Consider the following 14576-nt stretch of genomic DNA (forward strand, 5'->3'; position numbering starts at 1 on the left):
ATTAACCATACCCCAGGACCCTTTCTCATGGGTTGTATGATGAAGCAGTGCACACCCAAGCAACATTCTGAGCGGGAACAGCTACATGACTCCAGTCCTGGTAGCATGCCTACTGAACAGACTAGTGACACCCCTGAGTATTCAAGTGCTACCTTTTGCCTTTGAGTGATGAAAACCTTCCTATTCTAAGCCTGACTGCTGGACCTGTTGAGCCAGAAGAGCTCAGAGTTGTGCACAATTTCTTTTTCTGCTTACTATTAAAATAACAGGTTCATTACTATTGAACTAACAGGTTCAAATTCTTCCTTCATTCACCTCTGCATGAACCCACCAAGGCCAGAGATGCCTTTTCATTTCCAGGTAATAAAAAGATCAGAAGCAGCAGCAAAACACTAAACTGAAGCCTGCCTTACCTGAGAGACAGGTGGATTGTTCACTGTCCCTTTGCAGTTTCCCATGCCAGCCAACATATTTCCTGTGGTATCCTGTGCCCAAGACTCCAGGCAGTTTCCTCCTTGTTTAATTATTCCTGGAATTAACTCCTTTTCAGGAATCCTTGAAGTAAAATGACAGTTGCATGGCACTTAAACAGAAATGTCCAAAGCACTTTCACATTTAGAAGGGAGTGTCTCGCCCCTGACTGAAACACAGTCCCCTTTATTTGACAGAAAATGAACTATATCAAACTGTCCCCTGGAAATGTCTGGAGGAGGCAAAAGTCAAAGGACAACTTGGTCAAAGGGCTGGTACCATTTTGTTTTAAACAGCGTAACAGCATCTTTAGGTATACCCCAAGCAATTTAGTGGGATGTCTCTTCTAACAGAGGCCATTGCCAGTAAGAAGCCATATCCACACTGCTTTATCCTGTTTCTGCTTCCTTCTAGAGTCTTCCTCCCCCAGTGCTAGCACATATTCACTATCTCATTGGTGGCAATAGAGGAAAGATCTGTCTAGGCCAGACTACAGCTGAATGTTTTAGCCTCAACCCATGTTCGTTACAGACTGAGATGTAAAGATGCATTGCCAGGGTGTGTTAACTAGCAAGTGCTAACAACACAGCTCTACCCAGGCTACCTCCCAGCAGAGCAATGACACAACACTACTGCATCCTGACCTGGGGCAGGGGAAGCCCAGCTGGTTCTGGTATCCACCACAGTGTCCTCTGAACCACCCGCACCTCTGCACTGAGGCTGTCCGGCTCTGCTTGGCTCAACTACCTCCAGGCAGAGCACTCAAAAAGCAGAGACAAAGCCTTATCTGGGAGGGATGTAATGCTCTGCTACTTGTCCATACCCCACACCTCTGAAAAAACCACTGTTGCACATCTTTGGGGGACAGCTGTGTGGGGCAGAGCAGAGGGCTCCCAGTAGTAAGGATCAACAAACCTTTTGCAGGGTTGTTGTGATGATACAAGCCATAAAATCACAGGTTTCTCACCAAAAGGAATAATAGATGAAAACCTTTTCCAAGCATAAGTCTCTCTTTTGCCCGCTGCCACCAAGGCTCATCTTCTCATTGTGACCCACCTCCTAGTTCCTTCAGAGATTTCTACAAGCAGAGAAGTGACTCACTTGAGCTCTGGGTAGACGTTCTCCAGATACCACTGGAAGGATTTACAGTTCAGTTTGCGACGCTGCTCCACTCGGTCTGCAACACTGGAAACACAGGCAGGTTGTTGAGGATAAGGTAGTGAACACGAGGGAGGGGAACAATGAAGATTGGCCAGGAGGTTTGAGGGAGACTATACAACTTTTTCCCATTACTCATCCTCCCACGTTGTTGTTGCTGGGTTCAGAGCACTAGCAGTGACCTGAGGTGAAAAGGAGGAGAGAGGCAAATGGCAGGAAATAGAAATGGAAGACAAACACCTTCAGAGAACAATTCTTGCACTTCCATTGGCTCAGAATGATGGTAAGCCCCAGGTCCTACAAAACTACTGTAGGACCAGGAAAGCATTTCGGCCTCTGAGTGGTAGGTATACCATGAAACTTGCACAGCAATCAGTTCCTGAAAAGGCCTAGAAAGTGTTTGTGCTCAGGTATATACCAACAGTTTGCCTGTGTATGCTAGAGCACATCTCTAGGTCGTGGCAGCAGCTCTAGGCTCAGATTGGGTTTCAGACCTAAAGAACATCATTATTTGCTCCTAAGCAGTTTTGGGAAAAGGTAGGAGTATAAATGGAAATTAACTCCACATCTCAGTAACTGTCTGCTGCAGCAGTCCTCCCACTGCTGATTTGCTTGGCTTTAGTTGGCTGACAAAAAGGGCTTCCCATAAGCTGTCTTACTGAGCAGTGACACTAGGGACTCTCCTCTTCAAACTATAACACTACATTTGTGTGTTGGGAAGGACTTTTAACTGTACCCATGCTTCTTGTCATCCTCAGCCCAGAGAGGCCACTGTACTGCCCATACCTCAGAAGAATGTTCTTAGATCTTATATTCTCATAAAAATTGTGGGGAAGAAGGGTCCACTTTAGGCACAGCTGACAGTGATGGTGTCAGAGGCATCTGATTTCTAAAATCTAGATTTAATGCAGGTTCATAGGGCTGTTACTGCTGTCTGTGTGAACTACATATTCAGGTTTTGGCCCTAAAACACATGAGCAATATATCCATGTCCAATATGCAATATTTCCTTCACAAGCAGCAGGGTTACTTGTGTTTTGGCCCCAGTCCACCTGCTGCAGTCAGCTCAAGGACAGATAAATTAGGTAGGCAAAGCTATTTGTACAAAAAATATGTAATGCATCATGATAATAAAGCACAATGTACAACAAAAAAGTGTGTAGGTCAGACCAAACCTGCTTGTCATCAAATAAGTAGGAGATGCATCATTACCCAGTGCACATAGCTACATATTTGAGATACAACCACATTTGCCAAGTCCTTACACTGATAAAATAGTCACTTACTCATTGACAGATAGAACCCACAGATGCAGACCACTTCTGGGACTTTTTACATTGATTTGGGAGTCATAGGGGTTTGTTAGCACAGAGGGCAAGATCCCCCCTCATCCCAGGTCTTGGTGTCAATCGCTGATTGATACAAAGAATGTCACAAAGAATGCTTAAGCCCATAACAGCAAATCCCACATGGCCTGGAGACAGCTATAGTGAAGGTGCTGTAAAGAACACAATTCTATACAGAAGTGGATTCAGAAGGTGATAAAGACAAGTTACAACCAGGTTGTGTTCCTAAATGAGATGTCCCACCATGGGCCATGTTCTCTCCTGCCCTACAAACCATCCACCACCAAAGAGGGGAGTGTGCCAAGTGCAACCTGCCCCATGTTCCAGCTAGCCGTGCTTGTCTTGGGGTTCTGCATCTGCACAGGAACTTTGGATCAAGCTCCAGTAACTGCATAGCTCACATTTTCAGGGCAGCTGCATACTGTGCTAGAAAATATTCTTGTCTATCTACTTAAAATGTCTGGCAGCGTCAGTGGGGGGAAAATAAAGTGAATTAGAAGTAAACTTTGCTAGCCAGACACTCAAGCTGCAACCTCCTTGGCAATCTAGCCATTCAGAGCATCTCTATTCTCCACACTTAGCCCCAGAGAAGATCCAAACTTTATTTCTTGCTAGCAATGGGGCTTACTAGAGCCCTCCAACCAAGATTTGGGGGCAGCTTACCTTCCAAATGACTTCCCAATGGCAGATGGCCGAGCCTCATAGTAGTACTGCTTGTATTCATCCATCCATACCTCTGCTGTGCGCTTGGTGTTCCTGCAAGGGGATGAGGAGATGCTTTGCTGAGTGCTGCTGGAGTTCCTGTCCTCCCTGCGAGCAAGCACTGGGTGGGGCAGAACCAAGGCCTGTCTGTCAGGAGGGAGTGTGGGACAGTCCCACAGGAAAACCAGCAGGCAGCACAGATGGATATAGGCTGAATGTGTTAAGTCCACAAAGCCTTGCAAGGCTGCTTCGTTTCAGAAGTTAAAATTTTAAGTCGTAGCTTACCATGATTTTTTTCACACATACTTCCTCTGCAGAGACACCTGGAGTGAGGGTCACCATCACCCTGCTTTACAGTATCCTTTTCCTCAGATTAGCATAATGCTATAGAATAATTCAGCTTGGAAAGCATCTTTAGGTATCACTTGGTCCAGCCTCCTGCCCAAAGCAGACTAAATTCAGGTTGTTCAGGGTCTCGACAGGTCAGCTTTTGAAATCTCCATGAATGCAGATTTCACTACCTCTCTAGGGCCCTACACCAGTGCTCAGCTGCCCTCATTCTGAAGCACTTAGTCTCATCTTTTTTCTTTTCCCACCTGTCCTGCAGTGGAAGTTGTCCTTAGGGCTTGCCTCAGAGCACATGCAGCTCAGTAAGATCTCTGGACTCAAAAGCACCTCAGAGACAACAGAGATGACTGCTGGTACACAGGGACATGTCGTAGGGCAATATCTACAAATGGCCAGGTTCTCTCTCTGAGCTACTGCTCCCCCGCCTCCATTGCAGGCTGAGGAAGAGCCAGATGCACTAATACAAACAACAGAGAAGGGAACAGTCTTTGTTCACAGGAAACAGCAAGTCATGATTCCCTTGAGATGCTCAGCCATGAGCTGTTCTCCTCTGTCATCAGGCAGAAAGACAACAAAGAATTCAGGCTTATTTAGACATGACCAACATTTAGATGACCTGGCTGCTACCAGGAACTACCCAACACCTACTTGATGTAAGTCAATGCATTTCCCTCTGGGAAGTCATAGGGATGGCGCTTCCTGAACACGTGGCCCACTCGACTGCAGGGAACAATCTCCAAGCTGCCACCGCACATCCACACTCGGAAAGATAGCTCTGGAAGAGATCCCAAGAGTCACACAGCTGCAGATGGGCAGCATTTCCAAGAAGAGCAATTCAGTAGTGTGCCTGAAAACCTTGCCCCTCTGATCTAGATGTATTACCTCCAACAGCAAAACCAGGAAAAGCAATGGCATGGTAAGAATGGAAAAAACTGTCCTTCCTTTGATCAAATGGAGGCAACCCTTGTGGCTCAGACACTTCCTAGCCTTCTCCAGTCCTGCTTTTCAATTTGGTCCCCTGGGCATTTCAGTGAGACCCTTTGACCAGGTCCTTGTGGTTGCTGTCAGGCCTTCAAGATGGCATTTGACAACACACTGAGATCACCCCCACACCCACCTTGTTTTGGACTTTAACTCTCCAGCCCTGCACGTGGATGGAAGAAAAAAGGAAGAACTTCCTGTGTAAAGCAAATCATGCTAGAAAGAAAGATAGTTTAGGAGTCAAGGAGAAAGATGAGAATGAGATCAGGGCATAGGCAGTGAGACAATGTCTAGAGCAGAGTCCTCTCCCTCATACCTCCATGTTATCCACCCTACAGTAGCTTGTTGTTCTTGTCCTGTTTGTTTCTTATTTAAAAAACAAAACAAACCAAACCATACAAAAAACCCAAAACAGCACAAAACTAAAACAAAACAAAAAAATCAATCAATCAAACAAAAACACCACCAAAAAAACCTCAACCCAAAATAAACTGGATGACTGGGTTATAGTTTGTCACCAGTTGACTCTCCTGGGGGAGCTAAGGGGAGAAATCACTCTAATAATAGTGTGACTATAAAAATACAGAGAGAATCCTGCTACTTGAAGAAATCCAGCTGGTCCTGAAGCTAAATGTAAGGTTTTGTTAAAGGATTAGAAGAACTTTGATGTACAGGTGCTTATTTGCATCACAGAAGAGATGTGACCTCGCTCAAGCTTATACACTGTCCTTGCAAGTTTAATCACTGCCATACCGGAGGGACTTTCGCACTTTGTGTTTCATGTGGTGGTGAGAAGAGAAGAAAGAAGAAGGAAAATGAAAATTACCTGTGTAGTTTGCTAGTCCTTACCAAAATAGTTTCAGATTGTGTAAACTGATTACTTCAAAAACTTCACTCAGTTGGGATCTCCCTCCAGTAATGCCTGAATTATGGGGCTCTGATGTTTTGAAATTAAAAAGAAATTATGCATCCAGCTCTAATGACTGTTTCAAAGCATGTACACACACTCACATCTTCCCAACTTTCGCCTTTCCCCATAGCTTTCCTCTCTAGCTCTTGGGAAAGGTCGTTTAAACAGTGCATTTATTTTTTTTTTTTTTGGGGGGGGGGGGAGGGGGGAGAAGATGGTGTATTCAAAATAGCTTCGAAGTAAAAAAAACATTTTATTAGATTATTTTATGCCATTTCTTACTAGCTCCTACTAGTCAGTCTCTTTCTGACTCTTTCCTAGAGCTTATTATTTTCAGCCTCTTTTCAACAGACAGTTCAGGCTTCTGAGAGAGGAAGGGCTTTAAAAACAACAAAAAAAGGCCAAGATATGAGTTTCTGTCTGGAAGTGTGTCCAGCTGGCATCTGCCCTCCTGGAATGAGGTTCTGACTCACTCCAGCCTAAAACAAAAACAAAACTCTCAATCTAGCATGTGTAACTTAAAGTGAGTCCATTTCTCAAGGGAGGATTCTTCATGCTATGTTGGCATTTTAGGCATACAGACAGACCGCGTGTCCAGGTTTGCAAATGATGAAAAACTTTAAAGAAGGGGCAAAAGAATGCAGAAGAGAAAATGGAGATCAAACATAGCTTATTAAGGACTTCCATCTATCTGCTGATGGAAAGCATAGGAGAACTTCTCGCTGTGTATTTTCCAGGACATGACCTAGTCCATATGTGCTTTAAATGACTTAATCACTGTGGCTTTTCCCCATCACAGTTAAAAAAAAAAAAGGGTTTATCAGCTCACACCCAGCTGGAAGGACATTTAAGCATCTGGTAATTGTGGCTGGATCATTTCTGTGTATCTGCAGTATGTGCAGAGCTTGTTGGGCTCTGTGCCCTAGCCATACATTCTCTTATCATGATGATGATGGTGATGATTATCCTGTTTCCTCATGGAAAAAAGTTTCAAAGAAGAAGCTGATTAAAAAATAGCCTTTGTGGGCAGGGAGTGGCCCATCTCACCCACCCAAATTAGTCAGAACCACCCTCCCACCTCATTCGCAAATGGTGACCTTATTCAAACACTTTCTTTCCCCTCAAAATTGTAATTTGTAGCAAAACTACTGTTTCAGATCATGATTGACATTTTTACTTCATAACAAAACCTAGTTTTCAGTTAAATATGGAAAACTGGCTTTTTTTTTTTTTTTTTTTCCCAACGGGTCAATTAATCATTCTGAATACTACAAAGATTAGTACTTTTTGTTGTTAAATACAGGTTGGTTTCTACCCCTCTTATGTGCAACAGCAACAGGCCTGATGTAAAAGCCACTGGTCGATTTGTTGCCCCACATTATGCTGAAGAGCTGAACAAAAGTTAGCTTTAAAAAGGAAAAGTAGTCTGCTTTGCTTTTAAAATACCTTCCCATATCCCTCATCACAGTGGTGGTGAGGCAATGCACCTCATGGACAGGCCACATGAAACAGCATTGTGCACTTAGCTTTGCCCTCCTTAAGTGAAGAGTGGAGGTACAGGATAGGATAGGGGACAACAAATTTACAAGGAAACCTCTCAAGGCAAAACTGGGAAGCCAGTCCCACACAGCCTGGCCCTGCCGCTGCCAGGCTTTGAGAGAGCAATTTGAAGGAGAAGGAGGCAATTCTGTGGAGGTTTTAAGCAGCTTTACCTGCAAGAAGGGCTGTGGGTGTGCAGGTAATTTACTGCCACTTACGGCAGAGAGCTCTGCTTAGCATCAAGATACTGACATGCACACCAGACAGCAAGGCTGGGCTCCCACGTGGGCAGAAGCAGACAGCCAGAAGCATGAAGAAATATTCTTCTCCATTCTTTACAGCTTTTACACAGTTGCAGCTCAGAGGCTGGCAGGATGGTTAATGTCTGGCTCTGCAGCTGGAGTAGGATGAGTGACAACGTGAAGCTGAGTTTGGCTGTGCAGAGGAGTTTGAGGGTCAGGAGAGAGGATCTTCATTGTTGGTAAAGGATGCCTCTGACTTCTGCCTACAGTGCTTAGCTGATGCTACCAGCACTGCTGAGATCCCAGTGCCAGCCCCATTTCATACCTCTGTTAAAAATCATGACTATCATAACCTGAAGTAAGACCTCAGAAAGCAGAGAACACAGCCACTCATTATTAGATATTTTGTTTTTAAAAAGTAGTGCCTTGATATTCTGTTATCAGCCAAAAACATTCCTGGTTTCAGAGAGGATTTCAGAAAGAGGCAGCTCTCCCAGCTGTATTCAGAGACACTAAAGTTCCCTCTACTTGACTATTTCTTTCTTTCTAATTGGTCCCTCAGGTGCTAGGAAACAGCATATAATTCTTCTTTAAAGGGTTTTATTTACAAATCTGTGACATTTATGGAAGTTGTAAAAACAGATTTTTTGGGGGGCAGTGTTAGCTACAGAAAAGTCTATTTAAGTTGACTGCAAAACAGTCAACAGGCTTTTATCCCTTCAGCTCCACTTGCATCATTTCTAAATGAATGCACAGAATACTTGAAGTATCCATGAACTTATTTTTAATACTCTTCTTCCTTTTGTCACTAACACCTAGTGACATTGCAGCATCCCTTCACACCAGGCAAAGAAAGATAAATGGAATACCTGTGCCTGGAATTAAGTGCAAGGAGATGGGCTAAAGCACCATGCCCTCTAAGATAACAGCACTTCAGTGTACAGACTACTTTAGGCCTCTGAATTCCTCAGATGCTTGTGATGCCCTAACCTGCTTCAAAATATTTGCATTTGGAATTTTTTTGTACCTGAATTCCACTTATAGAAAGCCTTGTTTTACTAGGAAAAAATATCCTTCTGACCTATCAAGCTGGGAGAGCAACACAGACTTATCTGGGAAAGAGGAGCAGGAGTAAGAAGAGAACATATGAGTGACCGTCTACTTCAGAGCTGAGACAACACAGACTGTCAAGTGCAGAACTGGAGGAATACTCTCCAAAAACAAGCAACAATTTAAATAACAGGAGGTTCCTGTTTCATACCCATACTGTGGAAACACCAGTGCATATGCCTGTAGGAGAGTGATAGCCCTAATCACAAAAAGCTATGTCCCGTTCACTTTGGTTGAAGCTGACAGCGGTAGAATTCTGACCAACATAGGGGTTACCTGACCATGTCCCTAGCCTTACACCAACATACAGATCAGATTGCTTAAAAGGAAGGTTCTGGTAGGCGATGAAGACTGGGAATTGGTTCTACATTAGTGTGTCATTCCCCTGAAACATCCTAAACTTACCAAAATTTTCTCCTCCCCAGATGTCCATTTGAGTATCATATTTTCCCAGGTGGTTAAACCAGGACTTGTCAATCACAAAGATTCCTCCTGCTATGACAGGGGTTCTGGAAAAGAAAACAAATGCCCATACAAAATAATCACAAATATATGTGGCACCACCATTTTCATTTGAAAGAGGGGGCAATTTGTCCAGGCCTGACAAATCGTATCTCATTTAAAAAAGGAAAATAGTAGAGCTGGGACATGAACCTGCAGCAGGCTTCTGAGACCCCCCTCACTCTCCTGCCTTTGTTGCATGGTCCTGCAAGCACTACATAAGTGACGCTGCGTCCTTTGCATTTATACAAATACGCACAGCGTGAAGAAATGGCAGCAGCACTGTCTCATGACTGTGTTCATCTACTAGACACAGTGTGAGAGTCACTGCTGCACGTTACTGCTCTTCTGTTAGCAAGCTGGTTGCTTCTGGAGTACAAAACAGAGGGTCGCAAACTACAAAGAGGAATGATACTTTTATGCTACAAACAGGGATCTGTCTGCCTATACAGACAAACACTAACTTTCTATATCAGGATTGGTCACATTCTACATTCCTGAGAGCCACATACACCGCAGCCAAGCTGGCAATAACTGTTCAGCCAACAGAATCTCTTTTGTCCATGGACATGCATATTTTAGGGGAGGAAGGGAAAAATTCTGTACCCAAATTACTAAGCAAGATTCAGTTGCCAGGTCTGCTTTACACTTGCTGGGTGACTGTTTAGCTGCTTCATTCCTTAATTCTTCACCTGGAAGATGGAGGTAATTAAAAGCTCCCAAAGGGATTTCTGAGGCATTCAGACTGTTGAGTGAATGAGACCACAAAAACCAACATATAGAAGCGGTGTCTTGAAGAGGTGGCACACCTGCAAGCCTAGGATAGTATATAATTGCTTTCTTACAATATTCAGAGAGTAATATGCTCAGAATTAGGATATACACCTCAATACATTCAGAAAACAACATGAAGAGTTTGTCGACATCAAGAGAACACTGTGGCATTCTGTCCTCAGCAAGGCAATCCCTGTGCACTCCTTGCCATGCAGGTAAAGACTTAGTAAAAGCATTTGGAGGTCTGCACACTGTCCAGCGTCAGCTACCTTATAGACTGAGTTGGGTCTGTCCTGGACATCTTCTGCTCTATAGGAATCTGCTCCCACTTAAAGTGAAGGCTCCAGTCAAACCCTGAGAAGCAAAAAAACCCATCAAATAGATTTTGGTTATTGTTTTTCTACTAGCTTCAGCAATAGTCCCCACCTTTACATCACAGGCCATCCCTACTTTGCTTTCCTGACCTCCCTCACAGTCTACCCAAAATGGCAAGAGTCTACCCTAACATAGAATTCACCAGCTTCTGTCTGGCATCCCTTAGCATTATAAATCTCTGCTCAATTCCACTCCACATCTTCAGAAGGGTGTTGTCAGTGTGAGATGCAATCGCATTTTGGCCAATCTGCCTTAACACCTCTCTGTCTGCCAAAGTCGTGAGGCTTTAATCAAAGCCTCCTTCAATGTGGGACATTACGTCTTCTGCAAAGAAAGGCCTGCAGATCACGGTATGCATCACATCTTTCAAGATTATAGTTTATTTATAGTTGGCTTGTGGTGGATAGTTGAGCACAGCACAGTCACTAACACTATACTGGTGCTAAGGGTAGCCACAGAACAAGTAGCCTTTAGGAGGCAAGCAGCAGAGCAGCTATCCTCAGCCATAGAAGAGGAAGAAAAGTACCGGTCAGTGTGGGTGACCACAACAACAACTGCAAGACTGTTGCAGTTGCAGGTAAAAGAGGACAGAGAATCCATAAGGAAAGACCATCACTCCGTTTTGTTGGAAAGATGAAGAGAACATCAGTTTTCAGGCACCATCCCTCAGGCCTAACTTACAGAAGCCACTCCTTATACCCACCTCCCCTTAGGTCTGCTGATGCTGCCAGGTAGGCAAAATTATCCAGGCTGATAACATCAATGATTGGACTCACCACCCGGGTATAATCCTGAGGGAGAGAAAGAAAGGGAAAAAAACTGAGTCTGGTTTTCCTTGAATGTCTGGCAAAGCTGCAAGAGATCAGAAAACACAAAGCTGCACATGTAAATCTTTGTCTGGCTTCTCCAGTACAGTTCTCATAGCTGAGCAAGGGATCCATGACCAAGACATCCAAACATGGCAGTACTAGCCAGCTGCATGCCACGGATGTGGGGAATGGAGCCTGGGACACCAAAAGCCAGGACTGCTGCTAAGAAACAGCTCTTTACTTCCTGCCCAAGTCACAGAGCATGAATAATTGTCCCAGATGTTTTGTGTTTGCTTTTGATATCTACTGACAACATATCTTCTGGTCAGCCATCCTTGAATTATCATCAATAATGAAAAATAATATAGTGAAGATAAATAAATGTTAATAAATTATTATAATGATAATAAAATTATAATCAGCCTCGAAATTATTAACCCCCTAATAAAGCATCTTCTGAACTAGTACTATGAATCAAGACCCCATACATAAGAATCATATTGTACATTGAAAAAGTCATTATAATATGAAGATATTGGGAATACTTTATTGCCATTAAGGGTATAGAAATTTACAGTTTTCCCTTGCAATCCTTTTAGTAAGTAGGAGTTCGGATTATAACAATTTTTCAACATCATGAGACAGGGCAATAAAGACAGTCTTGTGATAGCTCATATACGTGATGAAACAGCTGGCAATGCCAGAAACAGCATCTTGTTACCGGGTAGCTGCCAGCTCTGTGTCTTTCCTATTAAACCTTCACTTTAATACCTTTAAAACCTTTGCTTTGGTTCCTTCTGCTGTAGCACATTTGGCCAGGATGGCACGTCCTAGGTCACAGCTTATTCCCCTCTATGTTGGGATGGCTGTACAGCTGGAGTATGTCTGCCCAGCCTGAGCCCCCAAGCACCCACCTGGTGCTCCAGCCACTGATCCAGCCAGCTGACACAAGGATTGGGTAGTGTAAGACTGAAAGCTGAATAAAGATGCACAGCAGAAATATAGGAAGTGGGTCAAAAATAGCCTGACTTGAAATCTACTCACTAAATAATACTGGAGTTAGCACCCAAGCTAACTCCAGTCCATCTCAGATCATTCCCTGAAGAAACTAGAGAGGTCCTTTCTGCTTAGGGACCCCTATGCTGGTGTTTCTGCAGCTTGCCTTAAAGAGCAGTAGTAAAATAAACATTTATGGGCTTCTGACATGGAAGATTTATTGAGCAGGATTAAAAAGCAGAAGCTTTTAAGTCTTCAATCCTGAAGTTTCACCTTCTTCCACTCCTTCATATTACACCAACCAGACATGAATACAAGGCATTAAAGCCTCCACCCCTTCTTCTGGGGCACATTAATCCATGGCATCTTCCTTTCAGAGGAGAGGATAAATCTCAGCCACTTGCAAGCATGGCTGTGACTTCTCCCATCACCTCTCCCCAGTCTGCTCTTACAGCAGACCTGTATGCCTGCCCCTCCAGCCCTCAGTACAATCAGGGTGACAGCTGCCAATATTCTTGTCTCCTTTTCAGTCTTCCAGCCTCCCATCAATCCTTTGCCAAGTGAACCAGCAAAGGGACATCCCTGCGCTCACAGGCAGCTACTCTGTGCTAGGAAGCTGCCTACATGCAGGTGGGATGTGTTGGCAGCTCAGTGGAAGCACTAATGGAAGAAAGATTTTGGCAGTGACAAGGCAGACAGGAAGGTCCAGCAGCGAGAGGGAAGATGGCAACCATGGAAAAGTTTCACAGTGTGTGCTGCCAAAGTGGCTATCCTATGTACAGGTTAACACGACTGGGAAGCACAGTACCTCATGTCACCTGCTGGTGCACTGCAGTGGTTCAAGCATTCACCATTGCATCCTATCACTCAGCACCTCCTGCCCCACCACACTGGCAGATGAATATATTAGCCCACCCAGGATCTCTTGCCCATCTAGCTCGGGCTGTACCTTACTCTGTAACAGCCCGCCTGAGGAGTATCTGGGCAAGCTTTCTCTTCACCAGTACTGCTGGTGGCATCTGAGGGCAGAGGATCCACCAGCACAAGGCAGGCCAGCTCCATCCATACCAGGGAGGGACATGGTGCTCACCTCTTTTACTCTTTGAAGCATTGGCTGCAGCCACTCACTGTTGACTTCACAGTGACTGTCCAAGAATGTGAGGATGTCAGCAGCAGCCACTTCAGCTCCTCGCACACGAGAACGAATCAGCCCTACAGTAAGGAAAGGATACAGAGGAGCAGGAAGGTTAGGAAGGGAAACAGCTGAGCATCCTTCTGAGAAAATATTGTGTGCAGCTATCACAGGAAAAGAGCAGCACACCAACAATGACTTCGCCTGTCACTTCTGTCCATGCCACTGAGCTTCCATCGGGTTCCTGCTGTGATGATAACCCCCTTCCAGTCCTCCCCACTGGTACCTTGTTGCTGCCTTCTCAGTGTCTCTGCCATTAGAGCACCCTACTGTTCCTCTCACCACTTCCGTAGGACCAAGCACTACTCTGCTGCCTTTCTTACTGCTTATCTGCTTTATTCCCGTTGGTCCTTTATTCTGCCCTGTGGTCAGAGATGTCAACTTGGCTCTCAGATGTCTCCTTACTTTCTTACAGGCCATCCCACTACCTGAGATGTTCTTTGTGAACTAAACAATGATTCCTGTCTCCCCTTCCAGATCCTTGCTCCAGGCCTGCTGTGCACCAGCAATTTTAGACATAAGTCAGCACATGTGAGTCAAACTAAAGAGCAGCTCAGAAAGTCAGAGTTATCATTTATGCGCATAGGAGATACAGGAGAAATAACTTCCCATAACTGTAACTCTTTATGATATATATGTGATTGTTTTTCCTTTTTCCACATCTCCTTGGTGGCTTGTTAAACTCTGAGTTTGAAAGGACAGGATTTATATCTGCATCTAAATTTATAAAGATCTGAAAATGTAGTTGTTGTTTTAGCCACGGCCTCTGGACACCACTTCTTATTACTTGAAGTATGAAATGACAGCCCTGAAGCCTGAGAGTTGATAAGCCAGGTTCTCCCTCCACAGAGCCTCCAAACTAGGATAACAAATCCTTATACTGAAAAACAAGCTGTAACCATAAGAAACAACATGTAAGCAGCGGGCAAGCAAACCAGGCCATGTGGGAAAACCTGCACAATCTTTGTACTTACAAAGCTTTCCACACTCACCTTCTCGCCGGGTGTTTCGTAGACACTTGACCTTTGGGATCTTGGTAAGGAGATGGCAGTCCTCAGCTTAGGAAAGGCAAAAAACCGCACATTTGGCACACATGCATGAATTATTTGGCTTCAACAGAGA

At 44.3% G+C, this 14576-nt stretch overlaps 1 protein-coding gene across 3 annotated transcripts in view; it reads right to left on the reverse strand.

The window, feature by feature from the left end:
- GALNT16 (polypeptide N-acetylgalactosaminyltransferase 16) overlaps positions 1–14576 on the reverse strand; it is a 72983-nt gene that overhangs the window by 11757 nt on the left and 46650 nt on the right. For all 3 annotated transcript variants that reach the window (XM_061463263.1, XM_061463262.1, XM_061463265.1), the window contains exons 5-13: positions 14447–14512; positions 13353–13474; positions 11161–11248; positions 10352–10436; positions 9213–9316; positions 4674–4800; positions 3639–3731; positions 1573–1656; positions 414–555 (exon numbers count right to left, since the gene is read on the reverse strand). In XM_061463263.1, the coding sequence (XP_061319247.1) occupies positions 414–555; positions 1573–1656; positions 3639–3731; positions 4674–4800; positions 9213–9316; positions 10352–10436; positions 11161–11248; positions 13353–13474; positions 14447–14512 (911 nt within the window). The remainder of the gene's footprint in view (positions 1–413; positions 556–1572; positions 1657–3638; positions 3732–4673; positions 4801–9212; positions 9317–10351; positions 10437–11160; positions 11249–13352; positions 13475–14446; positions 14513–14576) is intronic.

This window comes from Pezoporus flaviventris, unplaced genomic scaffold (assembly GCF_033815535.1).
Source record: "Pezoporus flaviventris isolate CSIRO_AGI_PZ_B2104156 unplaced genomic scaffold, CSIRO_AGI_Pfla_v1 ptg000036l, whole genome shotgun sequence".
NCBI lineage: Eukaryota > Metazoa > Chordata > Aves > Psittaciformes > Psittacidae > Pezoporus > Pezoporus flaviventris.